This window comes from Mauremys reevesii, linkage group 6 (assembly GCF_016161935.1).
Source record: "Mauremys reevesii isolate NIE-2019 linkage group 6, ASM1616193v1, whole genome shotgun sequence".
Taxonomy (NCBI): domain Eukaryota; kingdom Metazoa; phylum Chordata; order Testudines; family Geoemydidae; genus Mauremys; species Mauremys reevesii.
In genome coordinates, this window is record NC_052628.1 from 4,213,380 (window position 1) to 4,239,702 (window position 26,323).

The 26,323-nt window shown below is 48.9% G+C and overlaps 1 protein-coding gene across 2 annotated transcripts in view; it reads right to left on the reverse strand.

Annotated features, from left to right (window-relative positions):
• Nucleotides 1-26,323, reverse strand: part of DNAI1 (dynein axonemal intermediate chain 1) — a 305,324-nt gene that overhangs the window by 61,814 nt on the left and 217,187 nt on the right. For both annotated transcript variants that reach the window (XM_039543627.1, XM_039543625.1), the window contains one exon: nt 16,641-16,826. In XM_039543627.1, coding sequence (XP_039399561.1) covers nt 16,641-16,826 — 186 coding nt within the window. The remainder of the gene's footprint in view (nt 1-16,640; nt 16,827-26,323) is intronic.

Below are 26,323 nucleotides of genomic sequence, written 5' to 3' on the forward strand. Positions count from 1 at the left end.
AGGGGTCACCAAATGAAATTAATAGGCAGCAGGTTTAAAACAAATAAAAGGAAGTTCTTCTTCACGCAGCGCACAGTCAACTTGTGGAACTCCTTACCTGAGGAGGTTGTGAAGGCTAGGACTATAACACTGTTTAAAAGGGGACTGGATAAATTCATGGTGGCTAAGTCCATAAATGGCTATTAGCTAGGATGGGTAAGAATGGTGTCCCTAGCCTCTGTTCGTCAGAGGATGGAGATGGATGGCAGGCGAGAGATCACTTGATCATTGCCTGTTAGGATCACTCCCTCTGGGGCACCTGGTATTGGCCACTGTCGGTAGACAGATACTGGGCTAGATGGACCTTTGGTCTGACCCGGTACGGCCGTTCTTATGTTCTTATGGCTGTTAACTGTTTGATAAGACTATTACTCTGAGGAAATTAATGATAAAATGGAATTAAAATAGTCTCAGTGACAATTAGCTCAACAGTCACATGATAGGTAATTAGCAATGACAGAGAAACGTCAAAAGCAGAGGGGTGGGAAATATCCACAACAGAACTGAAAAGGTTCAGAATTAGAGGGGCATGTTCTTTGTGATGGAGGGGCTCCAGGTTGTTGCAGATGGGGAAACTGAGGCACGGAGAGGTGGAATGATTTGCCTAAAGTCACCTAACAGGGCAGCGGTGGGAATACAATCCAGGTCTCCTGAGTCCCAATCTAGTTCTCTATGCACTGGGCCACACTTTCTCCCCATGACCATACCCATAGTTTTTGGAATTAAAAGTAATCTCACCCCTCAACTAAATAAAATGTATGGATTGAGGGAAGTGGGGTCTGAGCTGCAAAGCTTTTCTCCCCCAGGTCAGTAAAGGCCAAGAGTCACTGGCCCCTGACAGCTGTTCAGTGGCCTATGCAGAGAGAATGGGTAGTGCCAGTGCGGTTCCCCATGGACAGGTCTCCGCATTACCACTGTCACTAACAGGTGCTTGTCAATTTCTGCCCAGAGGCCTAGGACTGAATAGCCCCTCCAGAACAGGTTTGATGCACACTGGCAGGGCTGGGGTTTTTTTTTGACTGTAGTGTAAATATAACCATAAAATATCGAGAGTGGCAGTCTCCCAGAAAGAAGCTGTCAGCTGAAAAACATGTTTTTATAGAGACAGGAAATCTACCCCATCAATCAAACCCTTTTTGAGCCACTGTGTAGCCTCTCTCAAATCCATACGGTACCCAAGGGATGCTCAACTCATGCATCTTGAATTTCAATACATCCCATCCTGGTTAGTGCAAGAGCGGGGTATCTATGCACATGCATAATGGTACAAACACCCTGCCCTGAAACCCCACATATGCCACGTATGGAACGGATAAGCCAATCTAGACTTTAATAGATCATTTTTGCTGGAGAAGAATGATGCAGAAATCCTCATGAGTTAAAATCCTCAGTCCATCTCCCATCTATTCCAGATTCTTGCAGCCTTTATTCACAGGTACAATGGTTTTAAAGTTATACCACTCATACAGATTTTAGTTTGATGTACATTTTGCAGGTCTTTTTCCCCCCTGCTGTTAGTTGCTCAAAGAGCAGAGATTTGTAAGGTTCTTAAGTTTTTCTGGGAAGAGTTTCAGTCATGTGGATAGGAATGAATCCACAGAAGGCAGTGATTATAAACAGGAACATCAAAGGATGGGAAGACACAGTGCCTATCATGTACTATTCCTCTCTTTCAAAATGCTAGTCATTCTCCAGCAGTACCCATTTCTCAACTGCTGACTAGCTTCCTACTGAGTGTCTGGAGAAAGGAAAGAGGCTGGCTTTTGTAAGCCAGACAGATCTGAGATCTGGCTCACATCTATCTAAAAAAAAAGTAGTTTGAAGAAATCCAGCAGGGCCTCTTACTTTCTCATATTTCGCTTGTCTAAGAACAGGCTTTGAGGACACAGACGGGATGGTGGGGGGGAAGGGGGCAGATTGTGAAATGAGGCTGTACGTACAGTTCTGCTGCCTGCAGACAAACAAACAGAGAAGGGCCATTCCAGAGGCAAAACTACAAGTGGTTTGTGGGCGTTTCCCTGGATCAGTTCACCCAGGGCTCCCAAAAGGGGTCATGGATGCCAAGTATCGGTCAAAAGGTGTGTACACAGGCTACCCACAAGGAACTGCCCTGGATGCCTCCGCACAAAGAGCCTCTTATAGCACCAGCTGAAATGCCCAGGATGCTGCGGGGCTGGTTACACTTGCCAACTGCTTTCCCAGCTCAATCTGTTAGTCCAGGAGAAAGAAGTGAAAATGAATCAGATGATGCAAAGCCAAATCCTGGCCCCACTGGAGTCAATGGGAGTTTGGCCCTTTACTCTAGTGGGATCAAGCTTTCACCCATATCTTCTCATCAACACATTCCAAGGGCCACATTCTGCCCTCAGTTACACCCCTGTAAAACCAGGCCACCACCAAGGGCAGCGGAACTGCTGTGCATCTGTAGCGTGTACGTGACAGCAGAGTTCAGCAACTGATTTTTTGTTCATATAAATAAACACAGAAATCTTTTTCTCCCCAACTCTCTCCTCCAAATTCCCTAAACTCCTTGCATGTATTGATTGCATTTTAAGGTGAAACGGTGTTTTATTTCACAAATCTCTAATTCAGCAACAAGGACAACATGAACAAGTCAAATTTAGCCCTAATGTAACTCTAATGGGCATTAAAGGAACTCAGTGTCTCTCAAAGAGCAGCACGTCACAAGATCGGGCTCATGCTTTGGAAATAATTTATAAGAACTACTGAATTCTCTTAAAATCCAGGGGAAATGGAACCTTTCCCTGCTCAAACCACTGGTGTTTCTATTTCACATACTAATGCACTTTGTCCAGACCACTGGGAATCTACTTCAGCTTAAAATAACCCACAAATACAGCTGATGCTGTGTCTCTCTGCTGACAGACCAAAAAAAAAAAAAAAGTCAACCAAACTGACATTAGACAACAAAAATAAGGTTTGAGGTGATGTGAGGCCAAAGGAGAAGAAAAAGTAAAGAAAAAAAAAGTTTTCTTCTTCCCTAAGAACATAGATATTGCCCACTGCACCAACAGAGAGGCCTGCGTCTCCTTTAACTTCAATTGGTGCAAATCAAGGGTAACTTCACTCCAATTATGGCAAAACTGGTGTAAATGAGAGACGAAGCCGACCTTTTAGATCTATTTTCGGCATACTTTTAGAGGTTTTGCCTTTCTACTGCATGAAACGTTAGCTCTCTGCTGGCATCTGTCACACGGCAACATTCAATCTGGCGTCTCCTCTAGACACCTTCTATGACTGTCAGCCCTTCACCTTCGATGTTTTTTCAGACTGTTCATGGTGGGGGAAGGATTCAGTGGGAGCTCGGGCAGGGAGGCGGGAGGTTAACTGTGAGGTTTGCATGTGAGTGCCTGGTGCTGTTTCCCGGGTAGTAGGTGGGAGGGGAGGAGTAGGGAGCACTGCAGGAGAGGCAGGGGCCAGGGTCAGTATTTATCTTTTGCTTCAATACATCTTGATCCTCCTTCCAATCAAAGTCACTGTCTACTTATGATTCAACAACTCTTCCTACCAAAAGGGTTGACGGAGATGTGTGATGATCCTTAGACACTGACAAGTTGTACCCAAGCCAGACCTGCATGCCACGCTGCTAACGCCTTCCTTCATACTAGAATTAGCAGAGGCATAAAACAGAGACTGGTGGCGTTCCTCTCCTTCTGACCGGAGCTTAAGTCGTGCTGCATCAGTAGAGAATGAAAACCACAGGAGCAGGACCCAGAACCTTACAGGCAGCCAGGGATACCAGATTGGCCGTATGCTACTTTCGCATGGAGAATGGTTATCGAAAGAGAGAGGTGTATGTGTCACCGAGCATAGGAAGCACAATGGTGAGAGAATGACAATGAAGTGGAATCACTCAGCAGCCTTGTGACAGCTTTTATAAAGATGTCCAGGCTCCTCACAAATGAGCAATCTGTACCGAGTATGGCCAGCTTTGGAAGGAAAAGAGAGAAGTCATAATTTGGGCACTTTCTTCATCCTCAAAGAAGGCACCAGCAGCATTGTTGGAACTAGCATTTGCACATCCTTCTCTGCAGGGCCTCCTGTGGGTCTCCAAGCCGCAAGTTTCCAGCACAGCCTAGTCCTTAAACTGCAGATTGCTGGTTTCCGGAATACGGTGGTTGACATCTGTGACTTGTAAATTACAGCTCTGTCCTGCGACATACAAACCTCCCCAGGATGGGGATTCAGTTCAGATAAATACCTAAAAGCCCAGAGGACGATCCAGACTACCAACACCTCTTGGAATCTGGAAAAGTGGACTGGGAACCTGATCTCTTGGGAAATTTCTGACATTTCTTCATTCCAGGCCAGCTGTCTTTGGTACTTGCAAGTCCCCACATTACCACTGTATCTGAGCGCCTCACAACCTGTAATGTATTTATCCTCACAACAGCCCTGTGAGGTAGGGCTGAGCTATTATCCCCATTTCATGGCCAGGGAATGGAGGTATAGAGAGATTAAGGGACTTGCCCAAGGTCACACAGGAAGTCTATAGCAGAGCAGGGAATGGAACCTGGATCTCCTGAGTCTCAGTCTAGCCCCTTAAACATCAGGCCATCCTTCTTGTCTAATAGGAGAGAGACAACAAAAATCAAAAACCTTATGGGGGAGGGACTGGGGGATAGACATGGAAGTCAGCCAAACATTTTCAAACCTCAGAGTACTGAGTTCACGTTTTAGTCAGTTTATATTTGATCCAAACCAATTTGTGTCACTACTTATTACAGGCCTGAGCATCTTCTGGAAAAGACAATGCATGATTGAAAGAATACATGACATTTGAAAGGAACATGATGTACCACTGGCCTCTGCTGCTGGAATTCCTCCAGTCAGCTGCTATAGAGTTCTGTGCATTTGGGTCACCAAGCAATCAGTCAGTGCTGAGGAGACGTAAAACTCAGTTCAGCCATGGTCATGCTAGAGAGAAATTACTGTACGGAACTCTTGAGACAAAAAACTAGCCTATACAGGACTCTTGAGCAATCCAGAAAAAAACAGCTTGCGTGAAACATACTGGAGGAAAACAATGAGAGCAGCATAGCTTGACTGATATTTAAAAGTCAATGTACACAAAATGCACTTTCACCCAGTTCTACATGGATTGCCAAACAGAGATCCTATGATGCTGGAGCATCTATCTAATCTATTGCAGGGCTGCCCAGAGGGGGGGCAAGTGGGGCAATTTGCCCCAGGCCCGGGTCCTGCAGGGGCCCCCACGAGAATACAGTATTCTATATTGCAACTTTTTTTTATGGAAGGGGCCCCTGAAATTGCTTTGCCCCAGGCCCCCTGAATCCTCTGGGCGGCCCTGATCTATTCCACTGCCTTTTGTGCATGCAGCCAGCCCCAGACAATAACGGATTGTATCTCAGGAAACAGAGAGCAGTTTTCTGGCTGCTCCTCTGTGCAGCTTTAGCAGCATCCCAATACCTCATGTGACTCAAGAAAGGGGAAAAGAATAGAAACAATCTATTGGTTCATAACTCTGGCAGGTATATGTTCAACTCAGATGACCCTAGATCACTGCAAAATGTATGTGCATCTAAGGTCAGTGGCATGAAAAACAGTTACCTTTGGGACCACATTTGCAAATTGGGTAATTGAATCTGCAAATGAGCCCAGGTACTCAACTACCCAAGCTGCATATGCAACTTTTTCCTATTGGTCTGTATTATCTGCATTGTGGTACCTCTAAGGGCCTCACTCCAGGCTCAGAACATCACTGTGCCATGTGCAAACACACATCAAATTCTTACCGTAGCATCAAGGAGCCAGTCATGGACCAGGCCCCCATTGTGCTACGTGCTGGACACACACAGAACAAAGAGACGGTCCCTGCTCCAAGCAGCTGACAATCTAAGTATAAGGCTCTGTCCACACTACAGCCCCCCCCCATAGCCCTCCCCTTGCCAGCAGCAGCGAGCTCTGGGGAAGGGCCCCCCCTCTCCCCCGGACAGCACACTCAATTCGCACCACTGTCACTGCATGTGCTCCTAGACTGGGCCGGCTTTAGCAAGTGCAGGGCCCGATTCGTACTCGGCACTCCAGGTCTTCAGCGGTGCGTCCTTCACTCGCTCCGGGTCTTTGGCGGCACTCAAGGACCTTCTGCTGAAATGCCGCCAAAGACCCGGAGTGAGTGAAGGGCCCGCCGCCGAAATGCCGCCGAAGACCCGGAGTGAGTGAAGGGCCCGCTGCCGAAATGCCGCCGAAGACCCGGAGTGAGTGAAGGGCCCGCCGCTGAAATGCTGCTGAAGACCCGGAGTGAGTGAAGGGCCCGCCGCTGAAATGCTGCCGAAGACCTGGAGTGAGTGAAGGGCCCGCTGCCGAAATGCCGCCGAAGACCCGGAGTGAGTGAAGGGCCCGCCGCTGAAATGCTGCTGAAGACCCGGAGTGAGTGAAGGGCCCGCCGCTGAAATGCTGCCGAAGACCTGGAGTGAGTGAAGGGCCCGCCACCGAAATGCTGCCGAAGACCCGGAGTGAGTGAAGGGCCCACCGCCGAAATGCTGCCCAAGACCCGGAGCGCCGCCGGGTGAGTAAAAATTAAAAAGGCGCCGGCGCAGAGCCCGATTCCAGGGAATTGGGCGAATCGGCCTAAAGCCGGCCTTGCTCCTAGAGCCCCTCTCAGGTCCAGGAAGCCCCCTTGTCTCCCCTGTGGTGTGTGTGGGGGGGGGGTTCGTAGGGGGCCGCCATCACATGTGCGCCTTCTCCCCCGCTGCTGCCCCTTACTGTAGCCTCACTGTGGGTGGGGGATGGGGCTGCCCCTGCCCAGCGTGAGGCAGGAGCGGTGACTGTGGGTGGGGAGCCCCCCTGTGCTGGTGGAGGGTCCTGCCAGAAAAGGGAAGGGTCCGTCCATCCAAGGCAGAAGGGCAGGGACACGGTCAGCCTGCCCTGGCAGAGGTGGAAGGGGGGAGCTAGGACCCTGCGGTGACAGTTGATGCCGGGAGCCGGCAGAGCAGAGCACAGCGCAGAGCTGCAGGCGGCAGCCACCTGCTGCCCAGGGCAGGCAGGGATGCGAGGGCGAGGGGGGCGGCAGGCAGGGCCGGGGGAGAGACCCAGCCCCAAACATTGATTGAGCCGGGCCCATATAACTTGCTGCCCCTGTGAGGGGATGGTTTTGCCTCTCTGGCACCCTCACCTGTTCCTACACCAAACACAGCTCGGGCAGCCAGGCTAGCCGGGCCCAATAATGTTGCTGTTAACACAGGCACTCGTTAGCCAGCTGATTAGCTTGTTTCTGTCTCTTCCCTGGGAGGGAAGAATGACTTTTTGTATGTTACAGCATAAAGAACTCCAACGCCGGGAACAGGTGTCCTCCATGAGACCTCAACGCTAGACACATTAACAGTATTGCTGCTCCTTCCCCTCTGTCATCCCTCGAGGCCTGGCCCAGAGAATGCAATTTCTGGAGAGGTCAGCAAACACGCTTTGCTGATTATGACTTTCCTTTCTTACTTTCCACTTGCTTTCATTTTAAAATTTTCTTTCCGCTTCTTTTATTTTCTCCAATTTGTCTGAAGTGTCAGACAAAGGGCCATTTTAGGAGCTTTATGTATTTTTAAACACTACATTCTTGTGTTTATGGTGACAAAATTCTTTAATTTCTTCATCCACTGGATAGGAAAAGAAGCCAGGAATGTTCACCCAACTGAAACCACAGTCCTTTCAGCATTTCCCCCAAGCAAAACCAACCTCTCTGAGTTTAGGTCAGATTCAGAACCCTATATTCCTCGTGAAGTGATTCTTTTCGAAGTACCAGTAAATATGTACGTGTAGCTCAGAGCCCAAAAGCCCAGTGTGTCCATGACAACAAACAGCTCTTTACATTTCCTCGATATTTCACTGAGCTCCATGTCGGTGGCCTCCCGAGTCCATGAAGATTCAATGGGAGTCTTCATGGGAGAATGGGCCCACTTCCACAGAGCTCTTTGCAGGATCGGGGCATTGGGTTGTCTGATCTGTAAGGGGCTGTGCCCATCCATGTATTTGTACAGCACCGAGCGCATTTTAGGAGCTACTCTAATAGAAATAACATATAGCACATGGTTCACACAATGAAAAACAACTCGTCTAGTTTGCACTGGGGCAGCTAGTCTAATGGAAGATCCTCGAAAGGGCTGAACTTTCATTTTCCACAGCAATTCTCTTTAACATTGTTATGCTAATATTAGGTACAGTCCTGCTTCCACTGGTGTCAACGGCAAAGTTGCCCTTGTTTTCAATGGCAGAAGATGCAAAGCATTTAGCCAGAAGATCTGTTGTGCTAAAAATCCGCTAACTATTGGCCTAATCCAAAGCCCACTGAAGTGAAAGACTCCTGATAATGTCAATGGGCTCCAGATCTGGCCTTGTAAGAATGAATCTGAGCTCAAGTGGGAAGGTCTCAACATACTTAAACTTGGTCATCCAGGAAGACACAAATATATAAGTGCTGTGAGTGAATCTAAACCAAACTCATTCCTGATAGTGCAGAGACATGTACATTAAACCTCCCCCAGTCAGCATGGCTCGCTGCTCTCCAGCGGGAATTAAACGGAGGAATGGCCAGTGGTGGTACCCAGCGGTTCCAGTACATCCCACAGCCTCTGTAAGCATGCTCGCTCCTCGGACAGCACTACCCATTTTGTGGCTGCACTGGTGGCCTACTGGCTGGTTATGCTTATCCAAAGGCAAGGAGCAAACAGCTCCTTTCAGTCTGACATACCCACAATTTAGGTTAAGAAAATAAATGCAGAGAACAATAGTAGAATCATAAAAGTGTAGGACTTGAAGGGACCTCGACAGGTCATCTAGTCTAGCCCCCAGCCCTCAAGACAGGACTAAACCATCCCTGACAGGTGTTTGTCTAACCTGCTTTTAAAAATCTCCAATGATGGAGATTTCGCAACCTCCCTGGGCAATATATTCCAGTCCACCCTGACAGTTAGGAAATGATTTCTAATGTCCAATCTAAACCGCCCTTGCTGCAATTTAAGCCCATTGCTTCTTGTCCTGTCCTCAGAGATTAGACAGAACAATTTTTCTCTCTCCTCCTTGTAACAATCTTTTATGTACTTGAAAACTGTTATCGTGCCCTCTCAGTCTTCCCTTTTGCGCCCTAAACAAACCCAATTTTTTCAATCTTCCCTCACAGGTCATGTTTTCTAGACCTTTCATCATTTTTCTTGTTCTTCTCTGGACTTTCTCCAATTTGTCCACATCTTTCCTGAAATGGGGGGCCCAGAACTGGACACAATACTCTAGCTGAGGTCTAATCAGCGCGGAGTAGAGCGGAAGAATTACTTCTCGGGTCTTGCTTACAGCACTCCTGCTAATACATCTCAGAGTTACACTGCTGACTCATATTTAGCTTGTGATCCACCATGACCCCTAGATCCACTTCCGCAGTGCTCCTTCCTAGGCAGCCATTACCCATTTTGTATGTGTGCAATTGCTAGTTCCTTCCTAAGTGGAGTATTTTGCATTTGTCCTTAGTTTGTCCAGATCATTTTGAATTTTAATCCTATCCTCCAAAGCACTTGCAACCCCACCCCTCACAAGCTAGATATCATCTACCAACTTTATAAGTGTACTCTCTATGCCATTATCTAAATCATTTATAAAGATATTGAACAGAACCGGACACAGGACCAGTCTCTGCAGGATCCCACTCATTATGCCCTTCCAGCTTGACCGTGAACCACGGATAACTAGTCTCTGGGAACCAACCAGTTATGCACCCACTTTATAGTAGCTCCATCTAGGTTGTATTTCTCTAGTTTGTTTATGAGATAGTCATGCAAAACAGTATCAAAAGCCTTACTAAAGTCAAGATACACCACATATATCGCTTCCCCCCTATCCACAAGGCTTGTTACTCTGTCAAAGAAAGCTATCCTGTTGATTTTACATGATTTGTTCTTCACAAATTCATGTTACTTATCACCTTATCTTCAAGATGTCTGCAAACTGATCGTGTGATTATTTGCTGCATTATCTTTCCGGGTACTGAAGTTAAGCCAACTGATTTATAATTCCCCAGTTGTCTTTATTCCCCTTTTATAGCTGGGCACTACATTTGCCCTCTACCATTCCTGTGGAATCTCTCCTGTCTTACATGAGTTTTCTAAGATAATCGCTAATAGCTCAGATATCTCCTCAGTCAGCTCCTTGAGTATTCTAGGATGTATTTCATCAGGCCCAGCCAACTTGAAGACCTCTAACATTTATCTAAGTAATTTTAACTTGTTCTTTCCCTTTTTTAGCCTCAGATCCTACCTCATTTTCACTGGTGTTCGCAATGTTAGACGCCCAATCACTACCAATCTTTTTGGTGAAAACTGAAACAAAAAAGGCATTTAGCACTTCTGCCATTTCCACATTTTCTGTTATTGTCTTTCCCCTCTCATTGAGTAATAGGCCTACCCTGTCCTTGGTCTTCCTCTTGCTTCTAATGTATTTGTAGACTGTTTTCTTGTTACCCAACAAAAACAAACAAAAGGAAGTATTTTTTTCACACAATGCACAGTCAACCTGTGGAACTCCTTGCCAGAGGATGTCATGAAGGCCAAGACTATAACAGGGTTCAAAAACAAACTAGATAAATTCATGGAGGATAGGTCCATCAATGGCTATTAGCCAGGATGGGCAGGGATCGTGTCCCTAGCCTCTGTTTGCCAGAAGTTGGAAATGGGCGACAGGGGATGGGTCACTTGATGATTTCCTATTCTGTTCATTCCCTCTGGGGCACCTGCCATTGGCCACTGTCAGAAGACAGGATACTGGGCTAGATGGACCTTTGGTTTGACCCAGTTTGGCTGTTCTTATGTTATGTACCCTTTATCTCTCTAGCTAATTTAATCTCATTTTTTGCCTTTGCCTTTCTTATTTTATCTCTACATGTTTGTGCTTTTATATTCATTGTTTGTAATTGGACTTAGTTTCCTTTTTTGGTAGGATTCTTTTTTGATTTTCAGATAATCAAAGATGATCATCTAGTTAAGCCAGAGTGGTCTCCCCGGGAGAGCATGCGGCATGCGCATCCCCTGGAACAGTCTGCACTGAATGCAAAATGGCCTCCTGGCCCTGCAGACAGTACAATCCTTAGCAAATTATGGTGCAGTACATAGAAAATAAAAGGATAAGATGAACAGCACTGATTTCATTGAAGCTGGGCTGAATTTTGCTCAGTGTCTCCCCGCTGTCTCCATCCTGTAAATCCAACTATACTACACGGCTAAAAAATCTCCCAAAACATACAAGCCCTGCCTGGAGAACAGACAGCAATGAGCCTATTTTTAGAGAAAAACAGAGATTTTGGAATGACTTGGGGATATTCAAAGTTATCTGTAAAAAGAAATGGTTAGGCTGCCAATCATATCTATCAGGAGCACATGTCCCAGCTGTGTGGGAATCATAGGACTGGAAGGGACCTCAAGAGGTCATCTAGTCCAGTCCCCTGCACTCAGGGCAGGACTAAGTATTATCTAGACCAGCCCTGGCAGGTATTTGTCCAACCTGCTCTTAAAAATCCCCAATGATGGAGATTCCACAACCTCCCTGGGCAATTTATTCCAGTGCTTAACCACGCTGACAGTTAGGAAGTTTTTCCTAATGTCCAACCTAAACCTCCCTTGCTGCAATTTAAGCCCATCGCTTCTTGATCTATCCTCAGAGGTTAAGGAGAACAATTTTTCTCCTTCCTCCTTGTAACAACCTTTTATGTAGTTGAAAAGTGGTATCATGGGCTCTTCTCCAGACTAAACAAATCCAAATTTTTCAGACTTTCCTCAGAGGTCATGTTTTCTAGACCTTTCATCATTTTTGTTGCTCTTCTAAATAGAAACATCAGAGCAAACCCCCTTTTGCCACCTTGCATGTGCACACAAAGACCAGCGAGAGGGAGAGGGACACCAGCCAAAGCCAGTTGTTTCTGACAGAACAGAACAGAAAGAGAAGAAACAACATCAAAATGCACGCGCTGATTTCTAGGCGAACAGACGGAAGGCCAGTGAGGCAGACATGCCAATGCAGAAACTACAGGACGCTTTCAGAATGCAGCTACTACACAAGATGCTGGCCTCATTTGTAATGTCCTTTTCAAAATAAGTTTCAAGTAGATTTTTCAATGGGGTTTTGAGGTAGTCATGTGCAGGGAGTGTCTGAATTAGGAGAATAAACTGAATTCAACAGAAGGACCAGAAACCAGGCACAGAGCTAGGCACTGGACTGGCAAGAAGATGGACTAGAGGCTACAGCAGATGTTTGAGGGTCCGGATTCCTCGGTTCATTTTATGGTGCTTAGCACTCTTAAAAGACCTGTTGTGATAGCAGAGATCTACCTCGGTTGTAAGCTCAATGTGTGTAAAGGTTCATAAAATGGCACAATAATCTGTAACCATGAATGTTAATAGCAAAAAGTACAAATGGGAGACAGAAGGACTGAATGGACAAAAACCTACTGATATAACTCAAGGGGCACGTTAAGATCATGTCTTGTAAACAAAGAATGTGTTTTGTCTTCTAGGAAATGGTATCAGACTACAACAGCAGCAAAAACCAACAACCTGGGCTCCAGACTCTTTTCAGCTAAGCTTTTCCCTAAACAGGACAGCTATTACCACCTTTCATACAATCAACGAGACTGGCAGACAGGCAGTTTTCCTCCTTCCCTTTTCCTTTACCTACAGAGTTTTTATAAGAGCTGTTGTTAAAATAAAAGCCTTACTTAATATTTTACACTTCAAATGCTTCAGCTGTTTTCCCTTCTTTTTCTGTATTTCTAAGAAAAGATTAAAAAAGATTTTTAATGGTGTGTTTCCCATGGGACACAACATAACACAAGAACTAGGGGTGCCCCAGTGAAATTAATTAGGCAGCAGGTTTCCAACAAACAAAGGACGTATTTCTTCACACAACGCACAGTCAACCCGCTGAACCTGTTGCCTGGGGATGCTGTGAAGGTCAAAACTATAACTTGGTTCAACAAAGAACTAGATAAATTCCTGGAGGACAGGCCCATCAATGGCTATTAGCCAGGAGGGGCAGGGATGCAACCCCATGCCCTGACTGCCAGAAGCTGAGAGTGGATGACAGGGAATGAATCACTTGATAATTGTCCTCTGCTGTTCATTCTCTCTGAAGCATCTGGCACTGACCACTGTCGGCAGACAGGACACTGGGCTAAATGGACCACTGGTCTGACCCAGTGTGGCCATTCCAATGTTTTTATGACTAAGCAGGTTGAGATCTCTGCATTCCAACTGTTGAACCCTGTTTAACTGTTTCATGCTGTACAGTGCCACGTTAACACCTTTGACTCTCTAGGCCTGTTTATTCCATCAAAATTAACCCAACAGATCATTCATCTATAAATCTACAAACACTTTGCTACTGTTAATTAATGATACTTCTTATGGCTCCTGTGTGAGAGGAAATTTTTTTGCCCATTTTTGAGCCCCCTCCCGCACCCTGCACCCCCCGCCCGGAGCCCGCACCCCAACCCCCTGCTCCAGCCCTGAGCCCCCTCCTGCACCCAAACTCCCTCCTGGAGCTGGCACCCTGCACCCCCCGCAGCACCCCGACCCCCTGCTCCAGCCCTGAGCCCCCTCCTGCACCTAAACTCCCTCCCAGAGCTGGCACCCTGCACCCCGCCCCCTGCCCCCGTTCCCAAGCCCTGATCCCCATCCTGCACCCAAACTGCCTCCCGGAGCTGGCACCCTGCACCCACTTCCGGCAGCCCGACCCCCCGCTCCAGCCCTGAGCCCCTTCCTGCACCCAAACTGCCTCCCGGAGCTGGCACCCTGCACCCCGCCCCCCGCCTCCTGACCTCCTGCCCAAGCCCTGAGCCCCCTCCTGTACCCAATCTCCCTCCCAGAGCCTGCATCCTGACCCCCTGCCCCAGCCCTAAGCCCCCTCCCGCCCCCTGAACTCCTCATTTGTGGCCCCACCCTGGAGCCCACACCCCCATCCCAGAGCCCATATCCGCTCCCAGACCCCAACCTCCTGCCTCAGTCCAGAGCCCCTCCCCCACTCCGAACCCCTTGGCTCCACCCCGCAGCCTAGACCCCCCTCCTGCACACCAAACCCCACATCCCCAGCCCCACCCCAGAGCCCGCACCCCAATCCCCTGCCCCAGCTCAGAGCCTCTCCCCCCACTCTGAACCCCTCATTTCTGGACTACCCCAGAGCCTGCACCCCCCAACCAGAGCTCTCACCTCCTCCTGCACCCCAAACCCTGCCCCAGCCCAGTGAAAATGAGCGAGGGAATGAGGGTGGGGGAGGGCGAGCAACAGAGGGAGGGGGAATGGAGTGAGTGGGGGGTGGTGCCTCAGAGAAGGGGTAGGACAAGGGTGTTCGGTTTTGTGCAATTAGAAAGTTGGTAACCCTAATCTGCAGTAGCCACTGAGTGTCATTAGTTATTAGGGATTTTATCCCTTTAAATTAAGAACTGGCTTTAGACAGAGGACGTGAATAAATCAGCTATTGTACTTGCCTGTAAATCACGCCTGATAAACCTCTTTCCTCTTCATATTTGGAGAAACATTTCATTCAGTGTTAAGTGTCCCTTCAAATCTAACAGGGCCAGTAAAGTGGCAGACAGATAGCTTAATAACATCACAGCTTATAAAAAGGAGCCCATTGCTTATGTCCTATCTCAGACTGCCTGAAAAATGGTGCTTGTCATTCCTCAGTCAGCGGTAACTAGCCCTGAAATGCCGCACAATCAGATTCTACAAATGACATACAATCAGATTTTGCGAAAGCTGATTTGGAACAAGAGAAGCAAGAAAGAAGGAGGATTTCAAAAGGCCATTTTAGATATTAATACCTACACACAAGGATGCTGCTAGTTGCTAGCACAATCAGGCATTTGATTTCATTCCAAATTGTGCCGTAGTGTTGCTGTGCGCTGCTAAATGTCTGCCATATTTAACCCCAGAGTTGGCTGCATTGCAGTGGTATGCAAAGCAATTAAATGATTAATTTGTGCATGTGCGGACACATGGTGTTTGCTGCGTGGCCTCTGCTTTAGGTATTTCCACTAACCCACACTGCTGATGGTCTGGTGGAATTCTACAACAATCTCAGAGTCACCGTCAGCAATAGAAACAACGATTTACAAATGAAGACCTAACAAATCAGCAAAGGAGGAGCCGGAGATAAAAAACTTGCTGTGAACGAGGGCCCAGAGTCTCAAAGATATTTAGATGCCTAACTCCTGGAGAAGGCAGTGGGAGTTAGGTGTCTAAATACCTTTGAGGATCTGGGCCCAGATGAATTGCAGCTCACAGATGTTATGTTCTGGGGTTGTGGTTTGTCTCTCTCCGTGGTAGCATCACATATATTAGACACACAGACACCTGGTAATGTTTGCTACCAGCAGGACTGCTATTCTGCTATTTTTCTTGATGTTATGTTAGTATAGGAAGAGATTCTGATCTAATTTGCACCAGTGTCCAGTGAAGTCCAGTAAAGTCAATCAAATTTATGCTCGTGAGATCAGGATGTGCCACAGACTGTCATTAGTACAATCCGTCAGTAAAATATGTAAAGCCCTTTGGGACCCATATGGAAGAAAGGTGCTTTATAAATGTAAAACCATCATCATTAAACAAGATTGCTTTCTTGAGTCTATTTTGCAAAACCTGAGACTATGGGGAAAAACCTCCATTAAAAGAGAGACAATAGGGTTCTAGTATTGTAGGGGGTTGACAGAGAAGGACTCCGCTGTATAAGACAGCCCAGGACCTGACTGGATGGATTACACACCTGAAGCCCAGGGATTTATTCTAATATGAGTTGGCAGTGTTTGCCTGCTGGACCCTGCACTATTAGCTGGTATTGATCCAGCTGAGAAAGGGTTATTTGGGTTTTACTGACTCCTGGAGGCAGGTACTTTGTTGCCTCATCTGGATATAAGTGAGATGGAATGGCTCTCCAGAGAGAGAGGACATAGGGTTTGGGCTGTGCAATCCTCTGGGAGGATCCCTGGGAGCAGCCATGTCCAGGCAGGATTTTATTTTGTCTCAGTCTGAGTTTTTGTGAATTAAACCAAAACCTCAGGAAGAGGGTTGGTTTTGATGTGCTACGTGTGTATGTGGCCTGTGTTTGGAGCACAGCGAGGAAATCACCTGCTCACATGAGATTATTTCCTTGTAAAATGGAGCCTCCTTCCAACTGTCATAAAGGGATTTGAACTCTCTTCCTCCTACAGTAACAGAGAGTAGGGACTCGACTCCCCAACCATCATTAGTTAATACTTAGCACATATAGAGCATTTCCCATCTGTAGAGCTCAAAGAGTTCTGCAAGAGAGGCTCAGTAACATTATCCCCATTTTACAGATGGGAAAGTTGAGGTGCAGAGAGAGGAAGTGACCTGCATAAGGACAGTGATGTAGTGGGAAAAAAATAAGTGGGTAAACGAACCTAACCTAAACGCCATACTCCACAACCGAGAAATCTCCGTTTATCAGAGATTTACTATACTGCGTATGGCCACGCAGCAAGGCAGCGTCAGATCTAGGACTAGACCCTATGTCTCCTGTGTCCTATGCACTGCGACACGGTGCTTTACATTTACAGGAATTAACCGCTTGCTTACCTTAGGCATCTTGCGCAGGTTGGGGGAGAGTTTCAGGCAGGTGACGTGGCCTCGGTCATCTCCAATAATGATAATGGGGTAGATGGGGTTAAACTGGACATGGGTGATTTTGTTTTTCTTCTTGGCCACAACAGGCTGGCTGCAGATAGCTTCATATTTATTAATGCTCAGATCAAACACATGGGCCTGGGGAACAAAGGCAGCAAACACAAAAGGGATTAATCAAGCGAGAACATCCATTCTGCAAAAAACAACACGCAGCGAATCACAGAAAGACAAAGGATCTATTAGGTCCCATCTAAATCCGTCTGCTGGGGCCGAGGGTAGGATTGCTTCCTACAGTCCATTTAAAACAGGGCAAGGCCCTGGAGAATAACTTGTGTGTAGGAGCTCGGATCACTTTCTTTGGCAGACAGACCACAGATGGGGTCCGTCCCTGGAGTCCGAGGCAAAGCTCCAACTGATTTGAACGCGAGTAGGCCTGGACCTTTCACTACCAGCCTCATGGGCCTTTAATCCCCAGCTCAAATATTTGAAGTAACGAGGCAATCAGATTCTAACACAAGATCAGTACGCAGAGTGATGCACAAGCCCCGGAATGTTTTCCAATATGCTGATTATCTTTTACTGCAGTGCTTTCCAATATTTAGGGCCTTAATAACACAATACAAAGAGATGAAACACTAATTAATAGGAAAATTATGTGAACAAGCACAGTATACTAATGAATATTTCATTGGAACTCTAACTGAAATACACAATATCAAACTGTTCAAGCCCAAACCCCTAGCAGGAACTCTGTTGCTTTAGACATCACCAAACCTGCACCATTCTTAGATATTATTTGGATCGTAGTAGGGCCTAGCTGCCCCAGTCACGGACCAGGCCCCATTGTGCTTGGTGCTGAACCAACACCGAGCAAAAAAATCAGTGGGTACTTAGCACTCACCAGCAGCCAGCTGCCCCCTCCCCTCCCAGCGCCTCCCGCCTGCCTGTGGCCCCGCTGATCAACTCCTCCCCCTCCCTCCCAGCGCCTCCCACCCACCATGATCAGCTGTTCCGTGGCATGCAGAAGCGGGAACGGGGTGCGCTCGGGGCAGAGGTCAGAACTGGGAGGGAAGAGATGGGGCAGGGGTGGGGGCAGGGCCTGGTGCAGAGCAGGGGCAGGAGGAGGTGGGGCAGGAGTGGGGGTTTGGGGGCTGGTAGGGGGACGGAGCCTGGGGCAGGGCAGGGGGGTTGAGCACTCCCGGGGCCCGGAGGAAGCCGGCGCATGTGATTAAATCTCACGCAGTTCGGTCACCGAATTGTTATGCTGATTGCTTGGGGTAGCAGCTGGAGGCTCACCCACAAAGATAGTGCCATTGTGCTAATCGCGGGACATGCACTTAGTGCTAGAACTCATGTTGCCCCTAACCCAACTCTTGTCCACACACACAAATCTGCAGCTCAAGCATGGTGCTACTTTAAACTGGAGCTAGCTGGCCTGTCAGGAAATATAAGTCGACGCTCAAGTGCTGCTGAGGCTCAAGCTACAGCGTGCTGTGTGGATGCAGTTAGGGTCCATTTGACTGTGGATAGTCCCCGAAAGCCTTCTCCAAACTCCCCCTGGAGCCCTTGTTGTGACTACCAACCTACTCCAGACAGTATAAATAGCCCGTTCCAGCATCCGCACCCTGCCTTAGCACATGGTTCTCTGTATCTGAAACCCTCCTATAATGCTCCTATCGCACTTGTTCCGCTCAGATGGCATACAAGAGAGCGTCCTCCCAGCGTGCCGCTCGCTGGCCTCAGGCTGACACCAAAGTTCTTGTGGAGCTCTGGTGTGAGGCCAGCAAGACCTATGATTTGGGGTCCTGGATCCGAAATCCAAAGTCTTATAACGTTATTTCCATGAAGCTAGCTGAGGACAGGGATCCACTGCACTGCACTGCACCTCAGTGATGGGAGATGAGATCCCTGAACATCCTGTGCTACTATGCGAAGGACAAGAAGTCCCCGTCAGGTAACTCCGCTAGGAAGTTTCCCTTCCATGAAGAGCTGAACCAGGTGCCCAGCAGTGCCCCAAGCATGGAGCTGGGTGATGTGTGGGGGGGACTAAGCACTGAGGACCTGGAAGAGGGGCTGAAGCCAGGACTGGCCCTGGCTATAGTGATCTCAGCTGAAGGAGGAACAGCAGCTCACCTTGTCCAGAACTCCCAGGGCCCCTTTGGAGAGGAGCTGGAGAAACAGACCCGGGGGGATGTGGCAGAGGAACCAGTGTTGCCTGAGCTGATCAAGTAGCATCCTGCCATTATTGTTATAATTAGTGAGGATCTGACAACACAAGGGGCCATTGTTGCCTTTTAGGACCAACTTCTATTACTGTAGTGCAGGCTTTTTATGCAGTGCCTCCTGTAGCCTCACTTTAAGGTGGAAGAACCACTAATTTCCTCCCTCCGACACCCTTTCCCAGCCATGTTGGAACAGATTATGGGTATCTTTGTGTCACACTGTGAACTCCATTTTGTGATTGTCACCTTCACTTTATAGTGCAACTTCCATCCTGAGTTAAGTCATCCAGGTGGTGTTGAAAGTTAGACTTTGTCTACACTAGCACTTTTGTTGGTAAAGCTTTTGTTGGTCAAGGGTATGAAAAAAACCATACCCCTGCCCAACATGTGTTTCACTGACAAAAGCACCGGTGTAGACAGACAACATAGCTACCGCCACTGGTTGGTGGTGATTTAATTATGCTGGCAGGAGAGCTCTCTCCCATTGGCATAGAGCAGCTACACAGGAGAACTATGCCACTGTAAGGTCTGTAGTGTAGACAAGGCCTTAATCACAATTTGACAAGGGCAGTCTACAGGGGACACTCTGAGCTGGTGCTTGAGGGTGGAACGTCTCAAAGGGGCTAAGAATGAGAGAACTTTCAAGGGCCATCAATGCCGAATGACTCTTCCCTACTGGAACAATGGGTTTTCTACCAGCAGGGCCTTTGTCTTTGAAAGGACTTTACACAGAAACCTGTCTAGGAGAAGGGGCTAGAACTCCCCAGTCTAAGAACTTGGGGGGAGAACTGCAGTTTCTCTGCCTGACCATCTGTCCCAAAAAGAAGGCTTTCTTTCAGGAGGCTGCTTCTCTGAGCAAGGGGTCATTCCAACACAACTTGTAAGCAGAAATTTCTGAGGAGAGCGAAAGCAAGAGAGTCTCTGCCTGGCCTACAGATGCTGACCAAACCTCAGGACTCCCGAGATGATCACACCAGGGGGGTTGCAGTCAGGACTCTTTAATGTTTTCCATAGGTCTGAAACTCTTGTGAGTTTAAGAGAAAAGTGTCTGCTTCTGGACTGATATAGCCTGTCTTAAATGCAGATCCTGGCATTGAAGGCTGGGACTAGCTCCTCTGACAGTTCCAGGAAGTTGGCCTTTCTCAGCCAAAAGTTCTGAACCCACTGCTTGTCTTTCCTTGTCTATATGACAATGCAGTCCCACCACTCAGTGCTAATGGCTCCAGAACTGCCAGCCAGGATAGGAGATTCCTCAGCTATGAAAATCCGCATGAGCCGTCTCCACTCCTCCATCCCGATGCAGCCTCTGTGATCTCCTTAGCAAAGCAAATTGCTGCCCAAAAGGCCCTCCACCATCTCGGACCCTATATCTCTCTCCTGTTCCCAAAATGAGAACTCCACTACTATGGATGTTTGGTACAGGTCCTTATTGTGAGTGAGCTCCATGCCTTTATGCCAGAACACAGACATAAAACTGTGGTGCAGGGTAAGGAGTTGACAGGCTAACGCCACTTCTGCCCTCATGCCCAGAAAGGACAGACAACTTCCCTGGCAATAACCTGTGATGATTTCACAGAGCAGCTCCCACTAGTGCAGCGCTCAGGTCCAAGGGATGTGCCTGCAGAAAGCCTAGAGCCCCTCTGCATGCAGTAACTCAAGTCTGGTTCGAGTTACCCTGTGCCGTATGGAGACTCTCACTTGAGCTAGTCTTGGCTCCAGTGGAGACACTCATGTGTAGTAACTCAACTCCACAGTGAAGACATACCCAGTGAGAGACGGCCACTGCCCCAAAGAGCTTACAGTCGAAATAGACCGGAGAGACAAAGGGTGGCAGGAAGAACGTACTATTTGCCCACTGTATAGATCCATAGATTCCAAGGCAAGGAGGGACCATTGTGATCATCTAGTCCAGGGGTGGCCAAACTGCAGCTTGCGAGCCACAAGCGGCTCTTTTACAGTTAAGGTGCGGCTTGCAGAGTCCCCCCCCAATTCCCCTCCATTCTCCACCTACCAGACTGGTGGGGGGTGGGAAGCTCAGGGCTTCTGCCCTGCAGTGAGGTGGTGGGGCTAGGGGCTTCTGCCCAGTGGAGAGGGGGGTCTCAAGGCTTCAGCCCTGCAGGGAGTGCCTCTGGAGTTCGGGGCTTCAGCAGTAGTGGGGCAGGTGCTTCCCATGTGGGGCAGAAGCCCCGAGCCCCAGCTGGCACAACTGGCTCTCGAACTTCTGAAGATTATTCTATGCAGCTCGGAGGGTCATTACGTTTGGCCACCCCGATCTAGTCTGACCTCCTGTAGAACACAGGTCATAGAACTGCCCTACAATAATTCCTAGAGCAGATCCTTTAGAAGAAACATCCCATCTTGATTTTAAAATGGTCAGTGATGGAGAATCCACCACGACCCTTGGTAAATTGTTCCAGTGGTTAATTCCCCTCACTGTTAAATGTACATCTTATTTCCAGGCTGAATTTATCTAGCTGCAACTTTTAGCCATTGGATTGTGTTAGGCCTTTGTCTGCTAGATTGAAGAGCCCATTATTAAATATTTGTTCCTCATGTAAGTATCACAGACTGTCATCAAATCACTCCTTAACCTTCTCTTTGTTAAGCTAAACAGATTGAGCTCCTGGAGTCTATCACTATAAGGCTTGTTTTCAAATCCTTTGACCATTCCTGTGGCTGTTCTTTGAACCTTCTTGTTTATCAACATGCACCAGAACTGGACCCAGCCGTCACACCACTGCCAACTACAGAGGCAAAATAACCTCTCTGCTCCTACTCGAGATTCCCCTGTTGATGCACCCCAGGATCACATTAGCCCTTCAGGCCAGGGCGTGGGATGTTAAGATAGAGAGATAAAGTGATTTGCCAGTGTCACACAGACCCAATCCCAGACACCCCAGTGCAAACCACAAACAGCTAAAAGGTGTTAACTTGCATCTGGAATAAAGATCATGGTTAGGTCAGGATTAGCTCTCAGCGGATGAGAATTAGCTCTCATGTGGTAGCTAACTCCATCCTCTCTTCCTTATCTAGAAGAACTCTTGGCTATTTTATTTCGGCAAGTCATTAGCTTCATTTCTCCGCCACCTCTGCCGTAACCGTCTGAAGGAGAAACTGGATATCAGAGAGGGCAAAACCAAACCAAACCAACCTGGGGAACGGGTGATTATTAAGAAAAGTTGGACAGAGCAGCAAGAGGGAAGGAGCTATTTGCTGAGCAAAGGACAGGAGTGGGTGATCCATGGAAAACACAAGACAGTCTGTTCTACCAGAGGGATGGATTGTACCATGAAGGCATAGGCTGTGTGGGGGTTGAGCAGAGCCACACTGTTGTAGGGATAGTACCACTGTGTGTGAATGAACCCACTGCCACTCTCCTGGCAGGGAACAGTGGGTGCTCTCCTCTGCAGCTGGCCAGCTGTTGGATTGTGTGGGGGAGGAGGCCGTAGCCCCTCTTCCTTCTCTCCCTGCTAGGAGGGAGCAGTCCATAGTCAGGTGAGCGCAGGGACTACAAAGGTGTCTGACTCCTACATATGGGGAGCAAGGGATGAAGAAGGCTGCTTGGACTCTCCCCTCAGCGGTGTACCTGTGCAAAGACTAAGGCCTGGTCCACACTAGGACTTTAATTCGAATTTAGCAGCGTTAATTTAAATGCACACGTCCACCACACACACCAGGAATTTAATTCGACCAGAGGCTCTTTAGTTCAAATTTCAATCCCACCCCGGAGGGGAGGGAGGGACATTCGATATGGCTATGCTATGAATTAGGAGGGTGTGGATGCCAAATCACTACTTTACTAGGCACTCGGCCACCACCCTGCACCACTCTGTTGACGTCTGGACAGCAGTCCGAGCTCAGATGTTATGATCAGCCACAGAAAAAACAAAAAGAAAATTTGAATTTGAATTTTGTTTTCCTGTCTGGCCATTCATTTCTCATTTCCTGTGTGGCGAGAGTGGCGAGCGCATGCAGCGATGCAGCAGCAGAGCAGAGCAGAGGAGTCAAGGATGAGGAGAAGAGGGAAAGGCATGGACTGGCCCGGATCTGATCGCTGTGTGGGGGCGATGAGTGTGCAGCCGAAAAGCGCCCAAAAGAGGAATGCAAAGACCAGAAAAGAAGAGAGCAAAGCAAAGGCATGGATACAGCAGGCATGCAACGCATCAACGGCGGGACATGAAAATCAGGACCTGAGAAAGAGGCTACCACAACAAGCCGGCCAGCGGGCGGCCCCGGACAGCCCGGCCCAGCGCTCACACGATGTCATGCCATGCATTGGCGGTGGGTCTGTGGTCACTGCCCACCAGTGACCGTGGACTCTGAGGATGAGGATGGTGAGGCGGGCACGGCGGGTTCGATTTTTGCTGATGATGGGGATGAGGGGGAAGGGAAGGGGGATGACAGGGCGAGGACAGCGCTTGCAATACTGCTTTTCCCGACAGGATCTCTTCATCACCTCACAGAGACCCCCCCTCCCACCCCCGGCCCCGTAACCCCACCCCGAAATCAGGATCAGTCGTATTGTAAACAAAAATAAAAAAATTTTTTTTTTTTAAAACGGAAAAAAAACTATATAAAAAAAAAAGGGTCGCATGATATAGGGATCAGAAAAGTCCTGGGACAGTTACAGGAAGCTCTCTGACAGGTACTCGCTCCAAAAGCCTCCAGGCTCGGTTCCTGGGGAGAGGTGCTGTGCTGCTGGGAGTGAAAGCACACTCAGGCCGCAGGCCATCAGGGGGGTATACATGGGAGACATGTGCTCGCCAGCATGGCAGCATAGGGCAGGGGTTCACGCCCTAGGCGCACGCAGTATCTCTGAGACTGTCTCTCTGGAGACCGCCTCACTGGTGCTGCATCTAATGCTTGATTGCTTTACTTTGTTACTGCTTGACTAGGATTTTTTCCTTTGTGTGAACAATGGACTGCGCATAACCAGACTTTAACAGCCACGTGCAGAGGGCTGCAGAGCAGAGACATACAGGAGGGGGATCTTTCAAAGCAGCAGGGGACTTTATGCTGGAAAGATTGCCTGCAGCAAGAGCACCTGCCTGCAGCAAGAGCCAGCAGCAATCCATTAACTGTTAAGCAGCCTAAAGCTTAGCTTGGACCAGGCTTCCCTGCTGTCCGGTTTCTGCTGTCCTGCAAGCTTGTCCCCCATCAAGTGCAGATGCCAGGCAATGAAAAACTGCGAATGCAATTCGAACTTGTCCTGAGAGCCAGATGGTGGTGTGTTCGTATGGCAGAAACAGTCTTGTTTTCCTGTTCGTGTTCAGTGTTGTTCAAAAATGAAATCACACTCCTTTTTCCCATCACACAGCACACAGCTGCGGCCCGAACCCGAACGGCCCCCCAAAGGACTCACAGAGGCTGCGAAGAAAAAGCGCGAGAAAGAGGCGAGATGTTGGATGCCCTGAGATGCCTGCTCCAGAGCAGGCCGCCAGGCGAGCCAGTGCCAGCAGGAGGACAGGAGCAGCAGCAGCAGCAGCTCAGCAGGCAGCGGGAGGAAGACCAGGAGCGCCAGCCGCCAGCAGAGACTCGCTTGACCTTGGACGGAGCAGACAGACACGCAACGTGATGGGAGTGGCCGGGACAGGAAGCAGACCAGGAGCAGAGCAAGAGATCCTGAGAGAACCCCCCCACCCACTCTGTCCCCACCCCACACCCCAAACCCACAAAAAGGAGGCGCCAGGGCCTGAAACGCCAACCAACTGTAAACTCCAGCAGCCTCAGTTCATGCTCAACTGTACTCCCTATTCATCTCGTAGCAAATGCCACCCTCTCCTTCCACCCTCCCCTCACCCGTACTCCATCCCAAATGTTTGGTTGTGTTTTAGTTTAGTTATAGTTTGCTGTTCAATTTGTTGTGTGTTTTGGGGAGGGCATTGCAGTTCATCTTGCAGTGGGGGTTGTGGTGGTGGGTGGTTTGGGGCGGTACAATCTGCAGCCCACACAGCAGCAGGATCAATGGCAGGAGGGGCACAGGCAGTCACTCAGGCACCCACCAGGTCTGGGGGGGAGCCTGCTGCCCCCCCAGGGTGAGGTGTATGTGGCCCCCCACTGGGAGCCCAGGGTTGCCCCAGCCACCGAGCGCCCAGCATCCTCAAATGGCAAGCCCCTCCCCCACTCCCATCATCCTCCACACCCCCGCCAGCCCTGAGCCACCCCCCCCCTCACCCTCCCCCAGAGCCCCCACCCCCCCACCTCCCACACCCCCACCCCCCTCCCCCTTCTTCCCCACCCTCCCCTTTCCTTGTGCTGCTCCCCAAGTAGTCCTCTCCCAGAAACCGCTGCAACAAGTGGAGTGCACACTTTACCTCGTGTGTGTCGAGTGGAATCCCCTGTGTAAAAAATGAGTGCATACTTAAAAAGTTCCAAAAACTAGAACTAATAAAAAAAAAAATTGTTAATTAAAAAACGGGGTAACTAATTAAAAAAGATCTCAGTAACCGAGCAGGGGGTGGGAAGGGGTATGTAGAAAGTGAAGAAACAGTAGTAGGTGAAACTGCTCTGTGAGACCTAGCTTTCCAGCCCTCCCGGATGCTGCTGCTTCCCCCCGCCCGCTTTCAAGCTAACTTGCCGAAACCTCCGCTGGGCTGGCAGCTCTCCTCCGCGATTTCTGGCGCTCGGCCAGCTCCAAGATCCTCTAACTGCTGGGCAGCCTCCATCAGCACCCTGCAAGCTGCAAGGCCATCCCTCTTGTGGAGCACACCTGAAGCTGCAGCCCAAGCTGCAGAGCATTGGGAGATAAGCTAAGTTGTCAAGGGCAATATTGGTTTCTGCTCCTCCTCAGCGTTGAGTTGAAGAGCCTCTTGTCCACTCCACCATTCGCGGTAGTTGGCTGCACCAGCTGCTGAGCAACTTGTCACTGTCCAAGGCGCCAGGTAGAACTCATGAGGCGCCTGTATAGGGCCAGGCCCACCCCGAGGCGTAGTGTAGGTACATCCCACATCCCAAGTCATAAACCAAAAAGGAACAACCTTCCTGAAAGCATGACAGAGACAACCTCAACCTTCCCCTGAACGTCCAAGACAAGCCAGCCCTACCATTGTTACGCGTACGATGTTGGTGGCATAGTCCCAGTGGTTGGTCGACCTTATTGACATTGACCATGGCAGTGGTTCAAGGCTGGTGGCTGGCTGGGGTTGGGCCATCCTGGATAGGGATGTGATACATCCCCATGCAGTGTGGGTGCTACAGAATCCCAATCCCAGCAGCGATCCCTGCCAGGAACGCGTCTTGCATACTCAGGTCCCTACGCTCATCCAGCCAACACCACTTTGGTGGCACTCTACTCACAGCAACCGAGCACGGTTCAGTGCCCACGCCGCAGTGGTTCGGGTCTGTGGGGCTAGCCAAGTGGTTCACAGGGCGGCACACTGGCTCTGGCCACTCAGGGCTGCTGCGGCACAACTC